Consider the following 24790-nt stretch of genomic DNA (forward strand, 5'->3'; position numbering starts at 1 on the left):
GCTCAGCCAGAAGCATCCTGAGTTCAGTTCAACAGCACGATTTGTGCGTTTTTGCAAAGTGGAGGATGAGACATAGTCCAACCCCATCCTTTCCCAATAAACTGAATTGCCTGTCTGTGCTTTGAAATCCTTTGAGGATCCAGGCTCAACCTCTCAGGCAGAAGTGCAAAATGGTAGATTTCCTCAATGCTATTAAAACAATGTGTTCTAAATGAACATTTCTGCCTAAAGCCCTTTTCCAAATAAAGACTTTTGCTAGAGAGACAGGGAGCGATCACTTACAGCTTTCCACAGGCAAACACTATGTATTTTACTCCCAACTGTGATAAATTTACCCTGGTTTTAGTTCATTAAGAAAACTTCAGCAGGGAAATGCAATTTCTCCTCATTACGTGTAAACATAACAAATAGTACTTATCTCCTTTGACTGGTTGTTTTTCGGATGTGAAGTTCCTCGTAAATGGATCTAATTAATATAAAAATTTAATGCATTTTTTTCCCCCTGCATCAGTGTGTGGATTTTAGTTAGTAGCCGAGTATGTAGAATCAGTGGTTCATCAAAGTGATCCAAGGTCCAATGAAGTCAACTTAGTGAGTCTTTAACTCTGAATTGATCCTTGGTGATCAACTTAAACTGTCGCTTTATTCACCAGAAATAACTTTTTTTCGTTGTTGTTCTTCTTTTGTAAAACACAAAAAACTTTTTTCTGGTATGAGAATTTTTTAATGTTACGGTAGCATATGCCTCATGGGTATTCTCTAAATACTCTTCGTGGCCCGCAGTGATCTCGATGATAAATCATTTTACGAGGCTTTGAATGTTCTTAACTCCAGTGAGATAATCCCGAATTTAGTGCATTAAATATTTTCAAGAAATGGGCCTGCTGGCTTGTAGTCTGCAGCTCTGATTCGTACAGCATGAAGTTTCCGGGTGCTCAGCATCTCTCCTGCAGCGGAACCCCAATCCTGTGTGGGGCTATCTAATCTTGCGGCAGGTGAGAAGCTGTAATCTGCAGAGGGCATCTTATCGAAATATAGAAAACTGATGAGTGATTGAGCCCTGTTTGGCCCGTACAGCCTTAATTCAGGTTTTGGTTTGGGTTTTTTTTGTTTGGTGTTTTTTTTTTTTTTTTTTCTAAACAGGCAGCAATGAATAATCCCCAGAGCTGTTGAAGCATTGGGGGGTGGGTGGTGCGGCGGCAGGCGAGGAGCTGCACGGGGCACCAGCGCCCCTCGCTCGCCAAGATCTGTTTGTCCAGTGATGCAAGAGTTTGCTAATTAAACAGTTCCCAGCGGTGTTTGGGGCAGAACCTGTGGACATTTAACCAATTGAACAATTTATTGCTGTAATTGAAGGGGTTAGCTGGTGTTTATTAACTAGCCTTCCTGTCACGTTCGAATGGATGGACTAACCCTTGGTCCCTGACTTGTTTTCAAGCGTCCCACCGGTGGTGTTGGCGCTGCGGTTGTCACTCTTCAGGCTGCTGCTTCAAGGCCAGAACTTTACTTATCCCCCTTTCGCAAATTCAGCAACATTATTGGGATATTTTTTTTTTCCCATTCCAGTAGCGAGTGTTTTATTGCAAACAAAGTGCTATCCCTTTAGAGCAAAAACCAAAATTTTATCTTAGACCAAAAAAAAATTGGGGTAATTAGGAAATTTCAGCAAACCACTTCTGTCTTGAAAATGGGAGTTGGGCTTTGTAATCCCAGCTAGGGCTAGTTTATTTTCCTTTTACGATCGTGGCCACCTCCATCGTCATTAAGGCGGGTTGGGGGCTCGGATAAAGGCGTGGTGGCAGTGGGGTGCAGCAGGGCTCCCAGTCACTCTGCGGGGGCACACCCAGTTTGGGGGACACATCTATTCAGGGGAACAATGAGTCCTGATGGTGATAACAGGCTGCTTCTCCCCTGTTACCCATGAAAGCTTCTATAACTAGAACTAATTGGCCGTTCCTAAAGTGTAATTAGCAGGGATATTAATCTAGGCCTGACAGGTGTGAAAATGTGTTTCTTTGAGTCCATTCAAAAGGCACCCTATCTGATCAACCATAGGGGGAGCCTGAAGCGATTGTCTCTATAAACTGGCAAGGCTTTAGTTTGTCGGAACTGAGCAGCCCACTTTGCTTTTGTTAATCGCGTTTGAGTCAGAGGACATTAACTCAACAGAAATGGACGTGAGGAAGTTCACTTAATACTAACATAATATTTGGTATGACTTCCATCATCAGGAAAGGAAGTGTGTGCTTCTGTCTTCGTTTGGGTACGGGAAGGAAAGGGAAGACTTTTTCAAAAAATATATTTTAATTAGAAAGATCTGATTTATTTTGCATTAAGGATCATTCAGTGTTTTGGTTTTTTTTTTCCCCCCAGTTCACTTCTAGTGCAGCTTGATAATCTCCATTTGCAGTGTTTGCTACTTTCCTTACTTAATGGTTCTTCATCCCACTGAGCACAGCACACAGCAGTGACATTAAAAGGTGATGCCACCAAGGGTGGCATTCTCATCGGCTGTGCAGGTATTAACTAGTCCCAATGTAACAGTCTGCGATGGGGTTTCAGGACTTGTTTTAGGAACTTGGGCCACGTGCATCGCTACTACCTCAGCTTCTTCACGGCTGGTGTAAACAGACACAGCTCAGTGGAGCGGCGCTGATGTATACATGTCTGAAGGTCCTGAATTCAACCAGCAGACTTAGTGTGGGATGCTGAAAGGGTTCCAGCTGAATCTGCAGATGGGTGCTTGTGCTAGTGGGCTTCGAGCTTGGAAATGGACGAGGAAATTCGTATTTTCCATTTTAATTAAAAGGGACGTTCACAATATAAGACTAAATGACAAAGCCCACCCCAAAGATCTGCATCTGTTTTACATAAAATAAATGCATTATAAGAGTGAGAAATAGTTGAAGATGGTCTTGATATTGGAAATAGTGTGTGTTCATGGGCATGCACATGCATATGTACTGCTCAGCCAGCTAGAATTTTCTTCAAAGGTAGAAAACTGTTTTGTTGTGTATAATGTATGGTCTGTTCTGAAAAATGTATGCATAATGCTTTACTAGTTCATTGTTCTGGAAGAATCTGAATGTCTAGACCACCATGATATTTCTTAGAAATATCTTGGAAGATTTCCTAGAAAAGGTGAGTCTAGAGGAGGTCTCCCTGGTCACCCTGCCCAGTCTCCTGATGGGAGAGGCAGCTTCATTAAAAAAACTGTTGTACTAATGAACAAGGGCTGTCTTACGAAGGCTGGGATTTTTTGGCTCATCACTGTGATGAAAGAGCTCCTCTCAGACTAAAGAGCTTCTGGCCTGAGTTCAGGTCAGTTTTGTTCTTGTGTGAAAATCTTCAGCTGAAATAGCTCAAGAAGCAGCTCCTTGCTCTTCACCCCATGACATATCTATAGAACACAGCCGTATCCCTTCTCAACCTTGGCAAGGCCAGAGAGCAAGAAAGTTCGTGCTTGCATTGCATAATGGCACAAGGTTCAGTGGCCTTCCAGAGCATGAAGAGTGATTGAGGTAGCCTTAGAAACAGTGCAAGTAGAATCATAGAATCATAGAATGGTTAGAGTTGGAAGGGACCTTACAGATCATTGAGTTCCAACCCCCCTGCCGTGGGCAGGGACACCTCCACTAGACCAGGTTGCTCAAAGCCCCATCCAGCCTGGCCTTAAAGTATGTCCCTGGACTTAAAATTGTGTGCCTTCCTGAGCAGTGAGGGCTTATTAACTTAGCTGCTAATGTATTGCTCTCTTGATACCCCTCAAACATTACACCATTCCACAGTCAGCAGGCTTAGGTCTGGCTCTGTGGGCATCACAGCAGAGTGTGCTGCATCACACAGATGTGCCCTTTTGCATCTTTTCTAAGAAAAGTTCTCCATTTTCTAACCTATTGCCGTCTAAATTGATCTTGATTCAACCCGGGTGACCAGCACAGGACGTGACACCCTCCTTCCGGGGCAAGAGAGAGATTTGTCATTTCTTTGGAACCCGTTGCCCTCCGTCAAGTCTTCTGAATTTTCTAGGTGATGCATAGGTTTAGTATCCAATTCCTGATTTAGAAGAGCAAGGCAGTCTTTTTCTTGATTACCCTAGATAGTGCAAAACATACAAGGGGAAGGAGTGTCTTGTGATTGAGACGATGGGCTGTGATTCAAGATGTGTGGGTTCAGCTCCTGTCCCCACAGTCTGCTTTCAGTGAAACCTTGGCGAAGTCTTTCAATCTCTTCCTTTTATGCAAAATCTCTGGCTCTTTCTCTCTTTTCAATTGAGCTGAGAGATTCTGGTCACTGGCTGCGCATTTGTATGCCTTCCCCTTCCCCACCATCGGTGTCCACTAATGCAAGCTGGACAGCCTGCCTTCTCACGTTTAGGGAGGAGGGTTCAAGTATGAGAGTTTTGGGGTGCGTTGTTAGAATAGAGAATGTGATCCCACACCCAAATCTGCTACCAGCACTCCTGCTTGCCTTTCCATGTCTCCCCCAATTCTCTCTCCCCCCCCACCCTCTCCCCCCTTTTCTCCACCGTCCCTCCTGAACCACCCAGATGTGGAGAGGAAGAAAAGGGCTAGCTTTCTCCCTCCCCACTGTGAAGCCAAAATACATTATTATCAGTCTCCTCTTAACCAGATGTGGGAACAAGATTACTCAAATCGATGTCAACTGAGTACAAGTTACGCAGTTTTGCAAGTTGCTGACTAAAATGATTGGAATTACCCAGAGCTAAATGATTTGTTATAGCTGGAAATTGGAGAGCCTCTGGTGTTTACAGCACTGACTGTGGTGGAAAGGGTACATCCTGCTGCTTCACCTCTTCACGCTTTTTATAGACAAAAAGGGTGCACGGTGAAGATGTTTGTTCGTACTTGCTTGACCTCAAATGGTTTGGACAGTTACTTTCTTCATACCTCAGTTATATTTCCATTCCTATTCACAGTTTTCATTAGCAAGTTATTTGGCAGCTGCCCAGAGTGACTTTTAATTGAGATGTTTCTCTCTTAGAAATCCAAACTGTGTTAACTCAGTAAAACCTGCTTTTGCTGCAGAGATAGCTGAGCAGGAAAAAAAATATAAAAATCAGCGATTAAAATAACGTCTGGATGAGCACTGATGCGGTGTTTATTGATAGAAAGCTGCAGCTCCTCGCTGCGCGGCTGGTAAGAAACAAGAGAATGAATAATAGCTACCAGTGTCCCAAGTTTGAAAAGTCAGAGGAAATGGCAGCAAGAAAAAGCAAATGAAGATGGATGAAACCCCAGAAGGGTGAAGGGAGACGTCTTCCACGCTGGACGGGGCTGGGGGGCTGACTCCTGGGTCACCTCAGCTGTTGCTTTTTGGAGGGGTGTTTTGAAAGGGCCCTGTTTGGGAGAAGTGCTTCCTGGCTGCCACCGCCGCCCTCCGCTTGCAGATGCTGCCGGTGGGTCAGGGGGAGGTCACCGCCAGTTAACTCAACACCTCCAGCGAGGAGAAAGCTCTTGGGGATAAAATACCTTACCCTCACTGTCTAACCCGCACCGAGAGAACTCCCAGATGTTTTGCTTGCCCCATTGCCTCATCCCGACGTACGTTTTCTTGGGCATCTTTAGCGCTGCCAACCAACACCTCTCCCCTTGCCCAATACCGTGGGTTCAGCATCGGTTCCTCCAGCCTGGTGGGTTGGCTTTTCTCCTGGCAGGTCCCTCTCCCCATGCTACGGCCAGGGCCAGATTGCCCTCCAGTGCCTTACTGGCACTGGGGTGAAGCTGCCAGGGACCAAGCGAGACCTCGGGGTCTGCCAGGGCAGCATCATCCCACACAGGCGTAGGTATCCCCAGGGTTTGCCATGTGTCCTGGGGAATGCCTCATGGTTCCCTGGGATCTAAAACTCATTTAGGTCAAGCTCCTCCTTGCCGTGGCACTCGCAGCTCTATGGCTCTGCCACCTCTGCCAGTACTCTGTCAGTGGGGACATCAAGGGGGACATCAAGAGGGGATAGACTGGACAGTGTTTGCTTACGAAGTGCAAAGTTCAGCAAACTGCACTGAGTCCCGCAGCTCTCCAGCAGTAGAGCAGTTGCATTTAAATCATTATGTTTTAAAAGGATTAAAGAAGCAAATAAACGGCACAAGTAGTGCAGGATCCCATTTCTGACATATACACAGAGGTACACGAGAAATCGGGGTCCTTTACATTGCTCCCACTTTTTTACTTCTGACAGCCGTTAGAGAGCCCTGCTCCCAGGTGAGTCTGCGTGCAGGCGCTCCCCGGTTCTTACTTCCCTGGGTGAGAGAGTTGGTGGGGCTTTCTCGAGCATCCACACGGATTCTGGGCAAAAGTCTGGAAAAGGTAAAATGCTGAGGCAAGGGGGCTGAACTCTGCAAAACCTCCGCAGGTTGCAGACTGCTGTGTTCTTGTCCATAAAAGAATTTAGTAGGCATATATTTTATGTGTGTGGGTACATCAGTAGATGCGTAAAAATACATATGTCTGTTTTCAATAAAAGCATTCCGTGATCTAAACATCTTAAAAATCTTAGGCTTCACATTTTCTTGAACAGGCTTGTTCGGGGAAACAAAAGAGGGTGCTTGACAAGATTATGGTGTTGCTTCTATACATTTCCTTTATTCTTGTGGCTAAAAGGAAATTACAATGTGTTGTTAAGTCAAAGTGTGGTCTGTGGAGCTGAACCAAAAAACCTTTAAATGGACTAAAATTCCCCTTCTGATAAAAGGGAAAACTACACAGCAGAGAGACAGGATATCTTTAATTTAAATAGTGGGTTTAGGTATATTAATTTGAGTTCAAAGCATCTTTCAAAGGGTATGATGCCCACATTTTTAATTTTACCTAATACTGAGCATCTGGTGTGGACTGGTTTGTGGTACTGAGAGCAAAAGGAAGTACATTACTCATAGATGAAAGGAGTGAGGGGGAATCACTGTCCTGACTAAAAATAGCCTTTTTTCCACCAGTTAATATCAGCTGGAGGTTTGATTAAATAGTAATTGTCTAGAAAAAGACAATAATTGAGTGTGACTGTTTCCTTTCAGGGGCCAGGCCCAGGTGGTGAAAGTTAAGTATTGTCCTTCAGATAAGGTCCTGAAAGCAGTTTTCCTGGATGTCCACCGAGCCCTTCTGCAAAATGTCCTTTCTGGGTGCTGAGCTGCAGACAGACAAAATCCAGGCCTTTTCGCAGGGCAGGGGCAGCAGCTTTCGGGGATGTAGCGCCGGAGGATTTTATGGCTGCATTGCAGATACGAGCTGGCTCACCTCTTTGGCTGGAACTCTAACCCAGAGGCGCAGAGATCACAAGAGACAAATGTCTTGAATTAAGAAATGGGGTTGACATCTATAAAAGTCAGAGCGCATCTAGTAGGCAACATGTGTAATAAGACTATAACATTATATCTAATAGGGAGATTGGAAAGCTGTCTAAAAAACCGCAGCTTCCATTCAGATCCGCATGTTCAAAACCAAAATACTCCAGATTAATGTTTTTGGGGGTTTTTTGCCCCTTAATTTATTGATCTGAGTCCCTATCATCTTCTCCTAAAGTGATGATACTGCTAACAACTTTGCCTAGCTTTGTTGGATTCCATAGTGTAGAAACATGTATTTCTGTGAGGTTAACAGTATTTTTCTCTAGATTTCTGTAAGGTTATTCTCTCTGAATGACCCCTCTATGCTTTGTAACGTTAACACTTATCACTTGTCTGGGACTTTGCATATTATGAATCTCTAAGCATTATTTAATTAACCTTTGCAAGTGTCCAGCGAGCCAGAGAGCCATGAGATAGAGCCCTGCAGGAAATGCTTTTCCTGCCTTGTGAAAGTTTTCAAATTGCTACTTATTCTGAGTGGAACAGACTCAAAACTTTGGGGAGTTTTTTCGCGGTGGAAAAGTGGAGGAGGAGAGAGCGTGAGAGACCAACTGGTCTGCTGCGAAATGGCCAGAAGTTACAGCGTGCTCCCTGGGGAAGGGGAAAGCTATCCTTTTAGCCCTTTGTCCCACTTGGTGAAGATTTGGGACTTTAGCCTTACGCCTCCACATGCTGAATCCAGACCATAACGGCTGGGCCAGAGTCGGGCCAGCTCTGCTGGGTGGCCTGGGGACAAGCGCTCGGAGAGGTGAGGTGGTCGCCATGGCTTGCTGGCGAGAGCAGCTCCCAAAAGCTTTGCCTGCCGTAGCTTGGACCATCTTTTCTCTTGTGCTCCAGGTAAGTGATCTCACTGCAAGGTGAGGCTGAGCTTTCATCCAGCCAGAAATACCACTCACTTGAAAAGCAGCACCCACCTTCTGCCTGGGTTTTGGCCAGTCAACATTTTCCAGGGGAAGCTGACCCCTTGGGTAGGTGAGGGTAGTTGCTTCAAAGCCACAGCAGAAATTGATACCGTATGCAGTTTAAGAATTCGGATGTCTTGATGCTGTGGTTTAAACCACTAGACCACACTCTTTCTGAAATAGGTAGGAATATTTGCATTTTTATATAAGGAAACTGAGGCACGGAGTCGGTACAAGGCATGCCAGAAGCCACGTAAGAAGCCTGTGGCAAAGCTAAGAACAGAACCCAGGTTTCCTGATACCAGCACCTGTGATTCAGCTACTGCACCCTGCGAGGGCAGGACAGGAAGGAACAAAGAGATAAAAATTGAATTTCTTCTGAAAGCGAAGACTCATCTTGCTTCAGTTAGTGTTTTCCATTATACCCAGAGCAAAGATGAAGTCAGATTCGTTGCTGCATCCCTACAATCTAATTTTTCTTTTCTTTAACATTTGGGTTTTAACAATGAATATCGCTTTGGCACCAACCTCGGGAAACTGCTGGCCTTCTGCTAACCACAGATTGGTAGGCTAAAGTAAGAGGCTGCCCATTGAAAATAATCCTGGTCTGCAGGGGGGCACAGATTTCTTCACCTCTGGGAGGCAGCCTGTAGTTTAAAGTAACTGGGGCCTGAAACTGCGTTTAGGTAGAGCACAGCGTGCTGAAAACTAACATGAAATTTACAGAGGGGGAGAGCTGTCTTTATCTGATGAGAAGGGCGACGAGTTTGTTTGTGCCAACTCTAAATACGTAGAAAATACGTACGAAATTTTAAAGGGCATGTTACCCATGAGTTTGGGAAAGCAGGTATTTTCCTGTCTTCCTTCATTGCAAATATTGAAAAACAATATAATTCTGTCTAGATTTACCAATGTGTTTTAGTAGAAAAAAAAAATGGGGTCAATAAGTCCTCTGAAAAGAGGCTAAAATGAAGGAAGATTGAGAGTTCATCGCTTCCATATTTTGAGCCTGCGACTTCCAAAATCAAAGGCCTAGTAATCCTAATGGATTGACTTCCAAAATTCCTTGGATTTGTATTGCTGGACTTGTCTCTCTCCAGGGCTTAGCTGGATCCCTGCAGATAGATTTTCAGGTTTATATGCTGTAATTCCACTTAGTCCAGCTGTAAACTTGTGGTGGCTGAATTAATACATTATAGGGAGGGGAAAAAAAAGAGAAGAGTATACCTACCAAACCCCTAGCTTGTATATCAAATCCTGAGGGGGGAAAACTGGGCATTTCAATTAGTTGGTTGTGTGGCCTGATTGAAGAACAGCCCCGTGGCTAACAAAGCTTTGTCTGTAGTATCAGCTTGCTCCTCATCCACCAGGACAAATAGAGTGGTTGGTCATTAACGGGCTAGCCATCGGGTAGGGGTTTTGTTCTTAAATGGGGGCTTTGTCTTATCCCTGCTGTTTAAGCCCTCTCCAAGCACTCCTCACCTGTCATATCTGTCATACATTTAATTCATCACGCTCTCTGGTCAAAAGCTACACTGATAGTATCAAAAGAAGAGGAGGGGGCTTCTTATAACTTTAGCGATCAAAGGAGATTACCAAGCAAATAAGATTTTAATGAAGATGGCAGGTTTGGAAAGGAGAATTTACTGCATTGCAAATCGCTAACACAGAAAGGTTCGTTTTATCTGTATAGTATTTGAGTGTGGAATCCCGAACTATTACAGAAAAAAGGAGGAATACATGTGTTGGTTCGTGGTTTTAATTAAAAACAGAGGAAGGAGATGGGGGTGGGGGGAAGAGAGCCCTTTTATTTCATTTATAAGGGTCATATTTTTAATCTGTAGATACGATAAGTGTAGCAGAAACAACAGGTTTGTTGCAATTATGACAAATACATCCAGCAATCTGCCACTGAACGGGTACTGTCGGACACCCAAGGGGCAGAGCGGGCAGGCAGTTCCCAGGCGCGGACACACGGATATTCCTGTACGTGACGGAGGCCAGAGATACCTGGAATGCACCTTTTGTGCGTTTTCCAGGACGGCAGCCCTGTGCCAGGGGAGCAGGGATCACCCAGCACCTTCGCTTACAGGTTTGCGTAGAAAAATCGTGTGCTGCCCCATGGGGCTTCATTGCTGTGGAATGCGAGCCTGCGGCACCCGCACTTTAATTCACAATTATTTTTCTATTAAACCTTCACTCTTTCCACAGAGGAATTAGCCCATTTAGGCCTTTCAGTCCAGAACACTTACTCAGTTTTCTGATAAAGTGGAAACAACCTGGTGGGGAATTATCTGTCGCAATAGTCAAGTGCTGCACGTCCAGTCGTTCGGAGATTCAATTAGCGGCAGAGATGCTCTATGGGAAACATAAAGCCACATTCAGCCACTGGCTGGCATCCGTGCAGCGTATAGAGCCAAAGCTGCCCTGTTAGCAGCAGAACTAGGCAGCTTTTATTTTTGGAGTTTTTTTCCTTGTCATGAAAAGAAAGCCTCTGCAATTGCTGAAGCCTTTGATAAAGGAAGGGGTAGTTGTATTATTAGCATGGATGTTAACATCTTTACTTAAAAGATAGGGGGGGAAGTGGCTGCCTGGGTTTCTTTAAATTGAATTAAGAACGTGGGGTCCAGGAAGGAGCTCAAAAAAACATGTCTGAGCTTGTCAGCCTTTACAGGTTTGGGTGGAAAACTCCAGTTCTCACTTTCCGCTGAGTAATATTGAGAGCTGATTATTTGTGTGGTTTTCAACCTGGCTATGAATTATGAATGATTTATTTAAGAAGTGATAAACTATGGGCCTGCCCTTCAGTTATGAGGAGGTCCCTACAGCTGAGGTGTTTTACGTTCAGCAAGGAGATGGGCCTCACCACCCTTCCCACATTGGAGTGAATAACTTGTATTTTCAATTGAGGGCTGGTATCCACCCCTTTAGTTGCTTTTCTGTAGTCCCCAGGATCTCCTGGTATGCAAGGCACAATGAACTAGTTTCACTGAAAGACAGATGAAAAATCGCACGCTGTCATCTGGTGGCATGAGTTTAGCTGAACCAAAGTCAGACCCAGATTTATTTGCCAGCGAAGACAGGATAAAGATACAGCCAGCACCAGTTCAGAAACTCTGCTTGAACCTTGCTTTGAGTAAGTGTGTCAACAAATAACTTCTAAACTGATTTGCTTGAATCAGTAATGATAAAACCCCTGTGTGAATAGGGTCTATATTTGTCTGGTACTGGGATGAGAGGGCACAGCAGAGGCAGCTGCAGCAGGGCTCTCCCCGGCGCTCACACCAGTTCAGTGGATGGGTGCTGGTGGCACTGGGAGTTGTTCTCCCCTGTAAACAGGGTTGGCATGTGTGCCAGACACAAACGCTTGCATTTACTGTTGGTTTAAGGGCCTCCGTGCTTTTATTCAGCTGGAAACTGTGGGGTTTTTTTCTTCCCTCTGTAAATTAAGGGGGGCAGAGGATAACTTACAATGTCATCTTTCCCTTCACAAATTAGAAACTCTGGGAAGGTGCGTGGGTTACGTGAGGTATAGACCAACCGTCCTGAATAATGAGTTCTGGTTATAGATCTTAAGAGGTATTTGCAGGACCAAACTACTTATGTAAAGAAGTGTTTTTTAAAATAACGTAAGTCCACATGACAGCGTATAGAAGTCAAATGACAGAGCAACTTGTGGGTTATTGTTACAAAACTAACCTTTCAAACAAGCTCCTAAAATGCTCTGTGATTGGAGTTTCACTTAAGGAATTTACTTTTAAGCCACTTTCTCCAAGTTTAAATCTGTCTGCAGAAAACTTCAAAAACTTTTTTTTTTTTCCTAAGGAAAAGAGAGAAAGAAAAATAGCATGCTTTTTTTTCTGCTTTAAAGTGAATGCTTTTGAAACATACCACCCCATACCTGACTGGAATAAAAAAAAAAATAATTAATTTACCTTCAGAAACTGGGCATCAGTTTTCTTAGACAGAACAAAAGCCACCATGCCAACACTTAGGAAGGCAACACATCAACTGCTCTTATAGCTCATACTTTATTCTCTGCATCAAAGCTCTGGTGGGGGGGGAGAAAAAACAGAGAGTGAGAGAGCGAGAGAGTCAAGCTCTTCAGAGCCTCTAATGACGCGTGCCAAACACGTGGAAGGTAAATCCCCTAATTCAGTCTATTCTTTCAGCATTCCCTGGCCGGCGGCCAAGCTAAATATTTCTGCCGGATAAAAAATGCACCCTCGTATGCGGCACTTTCTTAACAGGATGGCTCTCCGGCTTTAGCGGAGGGGGCTTCTCTGGGGGAAAGCCAACATGTGTGTTCTCTTATCTATTTATTTATTTTATTAAAAAGGGGCTTTATGGGCTGTGATTGGATTAACTTAGTGAACCCTGGAGGAAGAGGAAAAACAAATTGGGAAGCTGGTTTAGCACCCCCACCTTTTTGTCATCTTCTTTTGGGATTTCCTGGCTGGCTGCCACCTTGAGCCTGTTGAATGTTCTTTAGATCAATCAATTAAAAAGGCTTTAATATTTGGGTGATTGGAACGCAACATATGGGCTGCCGGTGCGGATGTCATGTGGTGCGTGGAGTTAATTGAAATGATTAATAGAGGTGTTAGTTTCTTCAAGACTAATTGAAGAAAGAATATAATTGGAAGCATGGACTAACCATTATTGTTGACTTTTTTTTTAACATATTGTGTCCCTTAAACACTTTTACATGTTTATCACCATGCAGATGGATTTTGTTTAGATTTCTTCGACACGGTGATTTGCAAAAATCACATCTACCGTACAAAAGTAAAATCTATTTTTATGTAAATTAACCTGCAAAAATACTTCCGTGTGCCTTCTCTGTTTCAGTAACCGGTGCACACACAGAATTTTTGGTACCTGCTTTTCTTTAGATACTCGCTAGACATAAATCAATTTACCCTGCCTCACTGTTACCTGTGGGGTTGCAGCATTCATCCTCAGACACTGATCAGGAGCCTTCGAAGGTCCGTTAGGGCACTTTTCTCTCTGCGCAATGAGTTGTAATAATTTACGCTCTTCTGGTGTCCTAGCACACTGCAAGTGTGCCAGGTATTTCAGGGAAATAGCGTCTTAATCATAGTGTCCCACAACTTGTCGGCTTGACCATATTTCAGAGGGGTCCAGTTACCTATATGCAGGACTGGCAAAAGCCTGGCTTTGACAGCCAGAAAGAAACGTGAAATGAGAGAAATTCGGAGGATTTAACTGTGATCAGATCTTTTGGCCTCTCTACCTTCTTTTAAGAATCATACATACTTTTTTTCAGTAGTAGTAGCAGCAGTCTGTGAGTTTTACCAAAATTGTTAAACTATTGCGAAATACAGAAGGAAAGCCCTGAGCTGGCTGCAGAGGACATCTGGCAGCAAGGAGAGGGTACAAAGGATGCGTGTCTGAAAAATCATCCCACTGCACAGGGTCGCTCTCAGGTTAGACATGGGGAAACTGAGCAACCCTGACAGTCTCTGGTCTGCAGTCAGCAAGCAGGGGCTGGCCGCCTGAGCAAGAGCAGTGCCGCGTCCTGCTCGCTGCTGGGCTGTGGTTACGAGTGCCGGAGCAAACTTTCAGCTGGGGATTTCTTAAGATTGAAGACCATGGCTTAAATATCTTGTGAATCTGCTAGAGGGCAAGCGGTTACCTTTGGGAGACGAGAATCTGGCAAGATGGTAATGAAAGGTTGATCAGAAGGTAAGTCGGTTCGGATTTAGGAAGACAGGCTGCATTTTGAAGCGCAGTATTTTCACACCAGTCTCCTTTTTGCCTGCTTTTGGTAATAGAGGAAAAGCTTAGGCATAATTCTAATGTTCTGGAGGAGAACTGTCTTTATGGAATGGATTTTCTCTGTTGTTTTCCTTTGTACGTGTGCTGCAGCTTATGTATTTATGCATCTTTTTTCAGTAGTCAGAAGGTTTATTCTTAAGCCCAGAATAAACCGAACAGAGAAGTGATAGATAAGTTTAGAGGGGGTTTGTTGCTGGCTCAGAAGAAAAAAAGTATAGAGGATGGTTTTAATATTTTAGAGTCTTCCCACACAGATTTCCAGTGATGCTTTGAAGGCAACTGTGCGTCTGCAAAGACTTTGAGCCTCCCCGGAAGATGTGGCCTGTCTTGTGTACAGATCTGAGCGAAGCGTTTGTAGAAAGGAAGTGGCTGCCCTGTACTGGGGGCTGAGAGGAAGGGAAGACATTAGGTCTGATTGCAAGCTTCCCTCACTCCCTGCCGCCTGATTTGTGTGCACGTAGTGCTGATCATTCTAGATAAGGGGTGTGCCGGGACAGACTGGTGCAAATTAATATTTCAAAAAAAAATTTTTATTAGTATTATTTGGTGACCAGATCAGTCACTTAAGGATCTGGTTTTATTACAGCAAGCTACTGCAATAAGATAGTCACTTGTTTATTTTTTTAATCTTAACAGTGATGAAAAATAGTAGCATTAGCATTTTTGTTGTCGCCATAGCCCTTTAGGATTTATTATATGAGAAGAAGCATTTTATGTAAACTTGTTGGAACAGGAGCATCCTCTCTGTCTTTATCAAACCTTGCCGTGTTGCATAATTAATACAATTCTGGTGCATTGACCTAAGCCACTGAAAGAGGAATAGCAAGCTAAGGAAACAAGGTTTAAATCTATGCACGTCCTCTGTATGTGATTTGCGTGTTATGATCATACTCTCATTGTCACGTAAAGGAGAATGTTCAATAACATTCCCCTAAAATTAATCGCAGGAAACTAATCTCTAGTATAAGCAGGGCTGGTAGCATCACCTGTCGCTAAGACCATTTGCATTAGGAGATCCCACTTTTAGGTGCTCATAAACCTACTAAATTCTGAACGTGTGGCTCACTTGTATCTTATATTTTACTTTCCTCAGGCTGTATTTTTCCCCAAAACCTAATCTGCCATTTCCGTGAATTTGGCTATGGAAAAAAATTGTGTTGCTAACATCAAAAGTGTGATGACTTTTCTTTTGAAAAGTAATCTCTGCCATGATAGCCCCCATCTTTTGAAGCAGAAGTTTGAATGACAGGTTCAGTGGCGAGGGGAAGGACAGCGTATGTGGCAGGGGAGGATGGTGGCCAATGTTGCCAGGGATGCTCAAATACCATCCTTCTGCTGGGAGCGCTTCCTGGTTCCTGGATCTGCCCATGTGTAAGTCCCACTTACGCTGGGACTCTGTCAGAGCAAGACTAGGACACACAGCAGTCGGGCCCCCAATCCTGGACTCCCACGCCCAGGAGAATTGCTTTTGAGGTAGAAGCCACCTAGATGACTGACAGGAGCACCCCAGGGAGCTGTAGGAGGCCGTCATGGCTCGCTTCAATGAGTAAACGCTGTTGGGTCTAAAACCGAGCACCTGAACAGAGAGCAGAAGAGTGCGTGTTCAGCGTGTACTTACTGCAAAGCGTCCTGAGGCCAGAGAGTCATCAAAAGGAGCTGTTTTTAAAAGCCTGTGGACAAGAGCTGAACCTGGCGGGGATTATGAAGGAGGAGAGACTGCGCCTGGAGATCAGCAGTGTCAGGGAGGAGGGAAACCGAGAGTAAGGTTGGTACAAGACCGAGGGATTTATCTTTATGGGTTATTGTAGACGAAGACGAGCAAGCTCGGTGTTAAAAGCGGGTGGGATGTAAGCCAGCTCTGATCCAAAAGCTGCCTGACTGCATTAGCACGGTGCTAAGCCCAAGCTAATATATCCGGCTTCTCACCAGGGCTTATTAGCTCGGGCTCAGTGCCATACTAACATAGTCACAGGACTTCCAGTTGGCTTGACACCACGTCTGCTCAAAGTGTGAACTGAGCTCACCACTACGTGCCTGCAGAGGAGCACCAGGAGATGCCTGGAGACTTGACCACACCACGCTGGTCTTCAGGCTGTGGAGGCCAGGCCTGCTTGTCAGTGGGAAGGGGCACGTGGGGATGGAGAGTCAACGCTGTTTGCTTAGATCAGGAGGGGAAAGAACTGCCGTGGAGATGAGGAACCTGGAGGTACTGAAACTGGCTGGATGAGAAGACCTGGCACAAGGAACCTGGGTGTGGGAGAGGAAAACGGGAGTGACTGGAGAGGGAAACTACAAGAGGGGAACAAACTCCATACCAAACCTGGCATGAAACCAAGATGCCTGAAAGCAGTCATTCCTTTACTTCCAGCACGTCACCTGAGGGAACGCACCAGCAGAAACGTCCTGTCCCTTCCAGTGCTTGTGCTGACCGTGCCAAAACCAACCGTATGGTTGCTCTGAGCCAGGTCTTAGCTGCCCTGCGGAGACCTGCCTGTGGCAGATCAGAATATCCCAGCTCCACTGATGATCCATGTGGGTGTTGGTGTGATGCCAGGTCATGGCATTTCTGCTTTTTCTATTTGCAGTTTCAAAAACTGGCACAGAAACTGTTGAAGAACATTACTAAAATTGCAAACTCAAGTTCTGTAGAGTTTAGGTTGTTTGCCTAACCCCAATTTGATCCTCGTATGCGTTGTGATACAGTCTTTAATTACTCATTTAATTACTGTTTTTTCTACTGGGTACTTGCCTCATTCAGGCATCAGACAAGGGGGATGAATCGGGGTGGTGTAATAAAACGTTATCTTTAAGACACCTCTCCCCCCGTCTCATTCACTGCAGTGTGAGCCGTGATAGGAAGGAGTGTTGCTCTTCTCAGGGCAGGTGAGCTCTGCTTGAGGAACCAAGTCTTATTTCTGCTTCTGAATAAGATTCACGCCTGTTCACCTTAGCAGAGCCTTTCGCAGGTGGTCATTAACTTTAACATCTTCTGGGTGTCTGATGTGAAACAGGGTACCTCTGCAAACACAGAGCCATCACAGATGCCAGGAGGAGAAATACTTTGAATATAAAAAGTAATATGCCGTGCTCAGTATATCGGCAGCTCTGCATCCCAAAATTAATGTACACTTTTGATGTTCAGGTCATTGTGTCTCCATACCTCTTCTGCAAACGAGAACAGCAATAGTACCTTCATCAGCATATGGGGGAGGTATTGTGAAAATCAGATTAGTCATTATTTGATATTTGTGAGGCATTCAGGTGCTGCTGTTGTGATGAGCAAAGTGGAAAAATACGAGACAAAATTGGTTTGTCTTCCATTTGAATGGTCTGTGGTAAAAGTAGGGCACTGGGAAGGAGAAAGAAGAGAAAAATCTGGAAAAATGGCTTTTTTAGTCAGCACTCTTCTCTCTAAACACTGAATGAGGAAGAGATCTGGTGGAAAAAAAAAAGATGGTGCATCGTATGCCAGGAGTGCAGACCTGAGATTCTGTACGCAGTCCTACATCCGGCATCTCCTACCATTGGAGAGAGTGCCCGATTTTACACTATAATAGTCTCTGGTTACTGCCATTTTGGAGCGTTTGTCTCACAGCAAAGTGTGGCTTTTTTATGTGATGCTGTTGTCTTGCAAATCACTGTAGGTTTTTACAGAACTTTGACTCAGCTTCAGGGAAGGAGGAATGAAGAAGCAGAAGAGTGAACTTCTGGAAGCTGAAACCCTCCTTTCCCTGTGTTTGAGCAATCTGCGCTCTTATGAAACCTTTTGAAATCTCATTTGCTGATGTCTTTCTGACCCCCAAAATTATTCTTGTGCAAATGTTGACACCCAGCAGAGATGAAATCATTGACTTAGGAAAACATATCTAGCTTATCAGAAATTGCAGGGTTCCAACAATACGCTAGCAACACCAGCCTTTCTGCTTTTCTTTTTTTTTATTTAAATTGTTTGTGGTTAGTTGGCAGATGGTATTGTGAATCAGGTTATACATATCTGAGGAAGCAGAATATTTTTTCAGTTCATAGGAACCTGAGTCCATGTCATGGACCAAACTGGTTTTCATTTTCTAGTCTTCTCGTCTGCTCATGAATTTTCTGTGCACTTATAATTTTGATATGTTTGCTAATGTTATGTTGACAGTTTTAATTACGTGCTCCCAGAGTGCATAAGCAGAACAAGAACTAGATTATGTTTTCCAATTGAATTCAGGCTGCGTGTAAATTTTCTGTGTGGGTTGAACCCATAGCTCACTGAAATCAAAGGACATCAAAGTTTCTCCACTGACCGCCTGAAATCAGTTAGTCCTCAGTTGTTGTTTTTGTGATTATTCTGACACTAATTTCCTTTTATTTGATTGCTGAAGGAAAGTGAACTGAAAGTGGCTAGGCAAAACATCAGAAGAATTTTGAGGCTTTGGCCTCCCATATCATGCCATTAGACACCAGGCAAGGAAAAAGGAACAGTTACAGTCCAGTGACTTGTGGATGCCTGTAAAGCCAGAAGAGGCATTTAAACTTGATTTTACATCTTAGAATTTTTAGGGTCACTAGGTAATTTCAAAAAGAAAAATATGCTTCTACGGAATTTGCTGTGCATACGAGGAGGAATCTGCAAAAACCCAGTGTACTCTCATTGGTCCAAAAGTGACAATTTTGAGTTCTGCTGTTCAGACATGAGTTTTGTTTTTTCTGCTTCAGATTAAAGGCGTGGCTGAATGTTCATTGTCCCTATGATAAAAGCAGTAAAAATAGGTGCAAAATGGCCCTTGTGCAATGTGGTAATTTACCTTTATTTTAAACTGGCTTACACATCTTAATACATTATGACAATCAGAATTATCAGGCCACCAGGCGGAGAGGAGTTTGTTTTGTTAATTGCTCTTGTTAAGCCTAATTACAGAACGGGGTGGAGTGGATGCGAGGGGAGGGAGGAATCTGCTAGCAAGAGGAAATTCTAAAATCCTCAGAGCGGTTCCAGGCAGTGCGTGTTGAGGAGCGAGAGCACGGGTGCGGTGTGCATGTACGGGGGTGCGAGCGTGTGTGTGTGTGTGCGTGCGTGCGTGTGTGTGTGCGCATGTGTCAGGGTGCCATAGTGAATGACAGACTTCCCATATGGACTAAAATCCTGAGATGCATGAGCTGGAGGTGGGGAACCTGTGCTGTGCAGACACATGAAGGTACAGCTGAACAAAGAAATGTGCTGTATAACTCCTTTTTCTTTTTATTTGGGGGTTGGGGGGGGGCGGGGGGATGATGATGCAGATTACTTACTTTGCTCTTAATTTTTGAATTTCGGGGTTGGGTTGAGTGTTAGAATGGTTTGCTGATGTGACGTGCCATCCTTTGATATTAGGGCGTTGCGGGCACAAGGTGTGTTTACGTGGCTGTGGGCTGGTACCCGGGATCCCTTCCAACCGTTTCCCTTTTTCCCGGTGACTGCAGCGGAGCGGTGCTGCCCGCAATCTGTGTTATTTGTGCAGACTTTCACTATGGAAAGCATAGGTCCGAAGAGCCCTCCTGCCCTGCATTATTCCAGTTTGTTTGTGTGCCCCACATTACGCTGCTGGCGACTCGCTGTGCCTGACCCGCATTGTCAGCCCCCTCCGATGCCGCCCCGGGAGCCTCCAGGACAGAAGTTTTTGATAAGGCAGTTTTGAGCAAGCCAGACACAAAGTAAATGATTATATAGCAAATCTGTGCGCTTCTCCGGGGTATGTTACCTGACTTGTTTGCTGCCAAGGTGGTTTTATTGTTTTGGCTACTGGGTGGAGGGAGGAGACTTAGAGCAGCAGAGGAGTCACGCTTTTGTTTTGCTTAATTACAATGTATGCTTTTAATAAAACCTTTTAGTGCCATGAATTAAATGGCATTGCAATCGTGCACAGGAAGAAAAATGCTGCTGCTGTTGCAGCTGACAGCTGAGTGGTTAGATGGCCAGCGCGGGTCTGAGGCTCAGAAGCCTTTTCTTTGCTGGCTGGAGATACCGCTGGGTAAATGTGTTTACTTTTTCCTTAGTATTTATACTAGTTAATGTGTCGCACTAGATAAATCTACTTCCTGAGTCCATCCTTCAGCTTGCTCTCTTCCCTCCCAATTGACAAATGGTTTGAGTTTGACACCGTTTTATCAGTTGAGCCCCTGCTGGGTGCTGCATGCCTGCTTGTTTCTGCTTTATCGTGAAAAGTGAATTATCTGCAATATTTTGTTACCATCTAACTAGCAGTTGGCAGGCTTTCCTATATGAACTGATTTAGATTTCAGCAAGGGGAGGCTGTTGTCTCTTTCTCTGCGAAGCCCCGTTGTTGCGCTCCAGGAAAACAAAAGATCCCAGGGCTTTCTGCACCGCAATCTGCTGCTGTCCCACTTTCAAGGAGGTGTTTTGTTTGTTGCGGCAGCTTCCTATCTTAAAATGATAAATTGAGCGGACATGTGCGCTGCTTTAAACCTCTGTCTCCAGGGCTTTGTGTATCACTTAGGATAAAATACATTATTTTGTGGTAGGCTGTGGTGCGATTTACACTTGGTTTAAAGATTACAAAGCAAAAGGGAAAGCATCAACATCTTTAGCAGTGGTAGTTTGATGAGGAATAGCTGTCAGAAGAACTCTACTGACTTACCTCAAGTGGGTTGCAAATGCATTAGGGATTCATTAATATTAATAGTAGAATAGACATTTCCTGCATTCGTTTGACATCTTCCACGCTCTCTTTTTTTTTTCTTTGCTTTTTTTCTTTTTTAAGAGCAACTTGGAGTGCAGTTTTAACACTTATTCAAGTTAATACAAGGATGATAAGCTAAAGTTAAACAGAAGGAGACCCCTGAGTGTGTGGGGTCGGTCTCTAGGAGTCCTGGAATTTGGTGCTGTGCTTTAAAGATTGTGGTAAACTCTTGGGTGAGGCTTCCAGAGCAGTTTGCAAAATAGGTCCACTAGGTACGATTGTAACCAGAAGAAATTATTGTCAGAAGAAATTGTTCTATGAGGGTGATGGGAAGGTCACTGTCAAAATGGCATGTAAGGGTTAATAACTTTGTGGATTTCTAAAGTGGACACAGTAGTGACTTGTTCACCTACTGGTGAAAAAAAGAAAATGCAAATCAGTCTTCAAATGTTTTGTGAGGTTGGCTGAACAGTTCAGTTTGAAAAATAAATAGATGCAAGGTAATTTCTACCTTTTTTCTCTTTTAAGTCTTGTGATGCATATTTTGATGCTTCTGCTTTGTTACCGGTAGGCTTCCAAGTGTTCCTCAAAAAAAAAACACAAGTCATTTGAGAAAAACACCAAATATCTTTGAGATGTAAAATAAAACCAAGAATATTGTCAGCACCAGGGGGGAACATGTAATTGCAATGATCGTTTTTCAGTGTCCTGTGCAGCACATCACAATTTTGCCCGCTGAGCCCTTTGACTAGGAGTGCTCATGGTAGTAAAGCCAGGCAGGGACTTATGGAAATAAAGCTATGGAAAACGCAGCTAAGAGTCACAGTCCATAAAATGTCAAAAGGAGAAGATAAGCCCCTGCAAAGCGCCTGGTCTGGCAAGACTGGTGATGCAGCAACTACAAACGCCGAAGTGCACGCGAGTTTGGCAGCTCTTACTGATAGGGCAGTTTGAATTGTCAGTGTGCGTCTGCTCTACTTGTTGAGCCTAATGAAAAGTACAGTTTAATCACTGGTGTGCCAAATTGACCATGATTAGCTGTTATTGCAGATTAGTGCATTGTCTGGGGCTCCAGAATTATTGATCCGGGTGCTGTGCTCTGGTGTTTTCTGTGCCCTCTATCGTAACCTCTTCTTAATGCTTAGGGGAGGGAAGCAGGAAAGGAGAGTAGGAGGGAAGAAGTCCAGATGGGAAGAAAACAGGTCCTGAAAAGACCACATAGGAACTAGGTCAGGTACTCTGGAGATTAAAGAAGCATGCTTCATCCCTGGACGCAGGAGGCAGGGACAAGTAGCATACAATTACGAGGAATTAGAACGGCAACAAGTAGTGCAGATTTATCAGCTTTAATTGTCTATTGTCAGGACAGAGCCCTTCTTGTAGATCAGGCGCTGCCAATGCTTTAATACCTCTAATGGACTCTCTATTGTGGGATTATCTTTCCTAAGGACAATGTCTTTCTTAAAACTAGTTGTTTTGGGAGAGGGAGAAAAAAAAAAGGGGGGGGGGGGAAGTAGTAGCTGCAGCCCTCGTTTTTTTTTCTCTCTCTGGTTTGTCACATTCTGCAGGAAGTAGCTGAGAGCCCAGTGTTGCCCTTCTGTCAGCAGCGCTATTCCTTCAGGGGAACTGATAGATACCTATTGAACATTAACCCCCTTTGCTCCACCTTCCCCAACGAGCTCCTCCAGAAACAATAGCTGGTTGATAAAGAGCAGATAAGCAAGGACACCCGGCTTAAGAATCTCTTTGCTATCTTTATTTTAAAAGCTTTCCTGGGTTTTGCAAAGTAAACATTACAACATTTAAAGAAGGATAAGGTGTCAACTATTTAATGAGAAGTTGTGTTTAATAGCAGAGGAATTCTTCCCTCCCCCAGCCAACACACAGGTATGAAAAGACTGTTATTTCACCACTGTGGGGTAGGAAAGGTGGAGAAACGGCAACTGTACTCTGAGAAGCTTAAAAAGTGGTCCTTCAGCCCATCCCTGCCAGATTTCCCTAAATCAGCTCTAAATGTACAGTCACTATTTTGAATCCTTTGGTCCTAGGTGCCACGGTAGTTGTGTTGCTGGATCTGTGATAATCTGTGGGTAAATATTTTTGTTTCTACCATATGCGCTTTGTCATGGTGTGTAGCTGTTGCTTTTGTTAATCTGTTTTGAAATGCGCTCTGTGGCCAGTTCTTTGTCTGAGAAAAGTGGCGTGGTTCCACCCATGGATCTCACCCTCCTTCTGCTGTGTTCATCAGCTTCACGAGACTGGGCAGCCTGGTGAGTTATCTGAAATGAAAAATGAATTGCGCAGGAACAGAGTCTGAAATTTCACTGTGGTTCAACTCACTGTGACTTACCAGGCAGGCTGTGGAGAGAATACCCCAAAAAGTGTCATGACTGCCAAGTTGGGAAGAGACATGGAAGCTGAAGCAATTAATTCTGAGTTCTTGTTTTGAAACAAGCTCTTGGTTTGAGTTTGTTTGTGGGGGTGATATCTTTGAAATAGTCACAGGAGTGGGCCTGCTAATGTATGTATATTCTCCCATCCCTCCTCCATAACAATCTGGAAACCAGCTTATTTTAAAGGAGAATTACCCAAAAGCACACCCTTTCCTCATCTGACAGTCCTCTGTCACTAGTAAGGTTGGAAAGGGGTTGGAATGGCTTGGCCTGTTTTCATTCATTTTTCCTCAGACTCAGTTGCTATGGTCAGAATCTTCAAAAGTCCGTGTTTAGGGTGTGGAAGGTTGTTTTTTTGTGCTCAGTTTTTCTTGTCTGGTATAAACTTGGGTTGGTAGAAACATGCAAAGACAATACAAGCATTGTTGTATGGGCTCCTGGCTATCATCCCTACCTTTTCCAAGACCACCATTGCTCAGAAGTGTGATGGGAAGGCTGATGGTAACCAAGAGGGGAAGATCTGTGGTCTTTGCTTTGAGGCATTTCCCTTCTCTTAAGGGACAAAGAGATGGCTCCTTACGTTTAGTCCAGACCCTAAACTCTGCTTTCTTCTTCCACACTGGAAAAAAAGTGCAGTGATAAAGCCGCTGCTGCTTTCTCAATACCTTCACCCCAGCTTGCTTCCTGGGAAACAAGAGTGAGTGGCTTCAGACTGTTTCGTCTTTGCTGCTCTGCTGCGTTGGCAGTGAGGAGAAGCCCAGCTTCTCACAGTGACTTCTGGCCCTCCTGACAGGAGGCCCAGACAGCCTGGGCTCCTTCTTCTCGAGCTTGAGCCTCAACAAGAGGAAATGGCTGAAGCTTAGTTCTTGCTTCTGTGTGCTGCAAGAATGTTTTTTCCATTGGAGAAGGGTTGTTTTGGCTTATTCGTAAGTCATCTGAGCAGTATTTTAATAAGGCCTAGCTGGAAACAAAAAGGGATATGGTATTTTAGTTAGAATCCTTTTTTCTCTTTTTAAGGAAAATTTCTTGAGAGGATAAAACAACAAAAATCAAAAGAGATGTTAAGGCTTGCACTAGGCAGTAGCTGAGAGTGCAGCCAAAAGATCTGCACTTGGTATTGCACAGCCGAGACAAAAATAAACGTGAAGGCATTTGGAAACGCTACGAGGCAATGACCAGGGTGCTCTGTAATTAAAGGCAGTCCCTGAAAGCAGTGTGTGTTAATTCAAAAGCCTCCTGGCTACAACATACACCACCCCAAATGCCCTTGCAAAAACCTTCATGTAGATTCAAGTGCAATTTTAATTTCTCTCTTTATAGGCAATACCATGCTGAAGTAGTCTAGGGCATACAAAGCCTCTGAGATGGTATCTGAAGCCTATAGGCTGTGTTTTGTAAAGGTCAGGACAGTCTGTGAGAAGGCGGCTTTAACTTTTGCTGTTGCACAGGGCGCTGTGTCTCTCTTTTTCCCTCGAATCTGACAGCAACCACGTTTTCAGAAACGTGGCCCCAAAACATGGGTGTATCTCGGCAGAACTTGAAAGCAAGTTCTTTGAGTTTGATTTCTCGGTTGGCTTTAAAAGCTGTGCAGTCGTGCAACTACATCATGTACCTTCTCCGAGTAATGACCACAACTGGTCCCCAAATGTTTACCAGCACAAGGATGCCTACAT

At 44.2% G+C, this 24790-nt stretch overlaps 1 protein-coding gene across 1 annotated transcript in view; it reads left to right on the forward strand.

Moving 5' to 3' along the window:
- Positions 1–19995: 19995 nt before the first annotated feature.
- Positions 19996–24790, forward strand: part of PRDM1 (PR/SET domain 1) — a 30379-nt gene continuing 25584 nt past the window's right edge. The window contains exon 1 of the mRNA XM_074150729.1: positions 19996–20055. Within this exon, the coding sequence (XP_074006830.1) occupies positions 19996–20055 (60 nt within the window). The remainder of the gene's footprint in view (positions 20056–24790) is intronic.

This window comes from Numenius arquata, chromosome 7, assembly GCF_964106895.1.
Source record: "Numenius arquata chromosome 7, bNumArq3.hap1.1, whole genome shotgun sequence".
Taxonomy (NCBI): Eukaryota; Metazoa; Chordata; class Aves; order Charadriiformes; family Scolopacidae; genus Numenius; species Numenius arquata.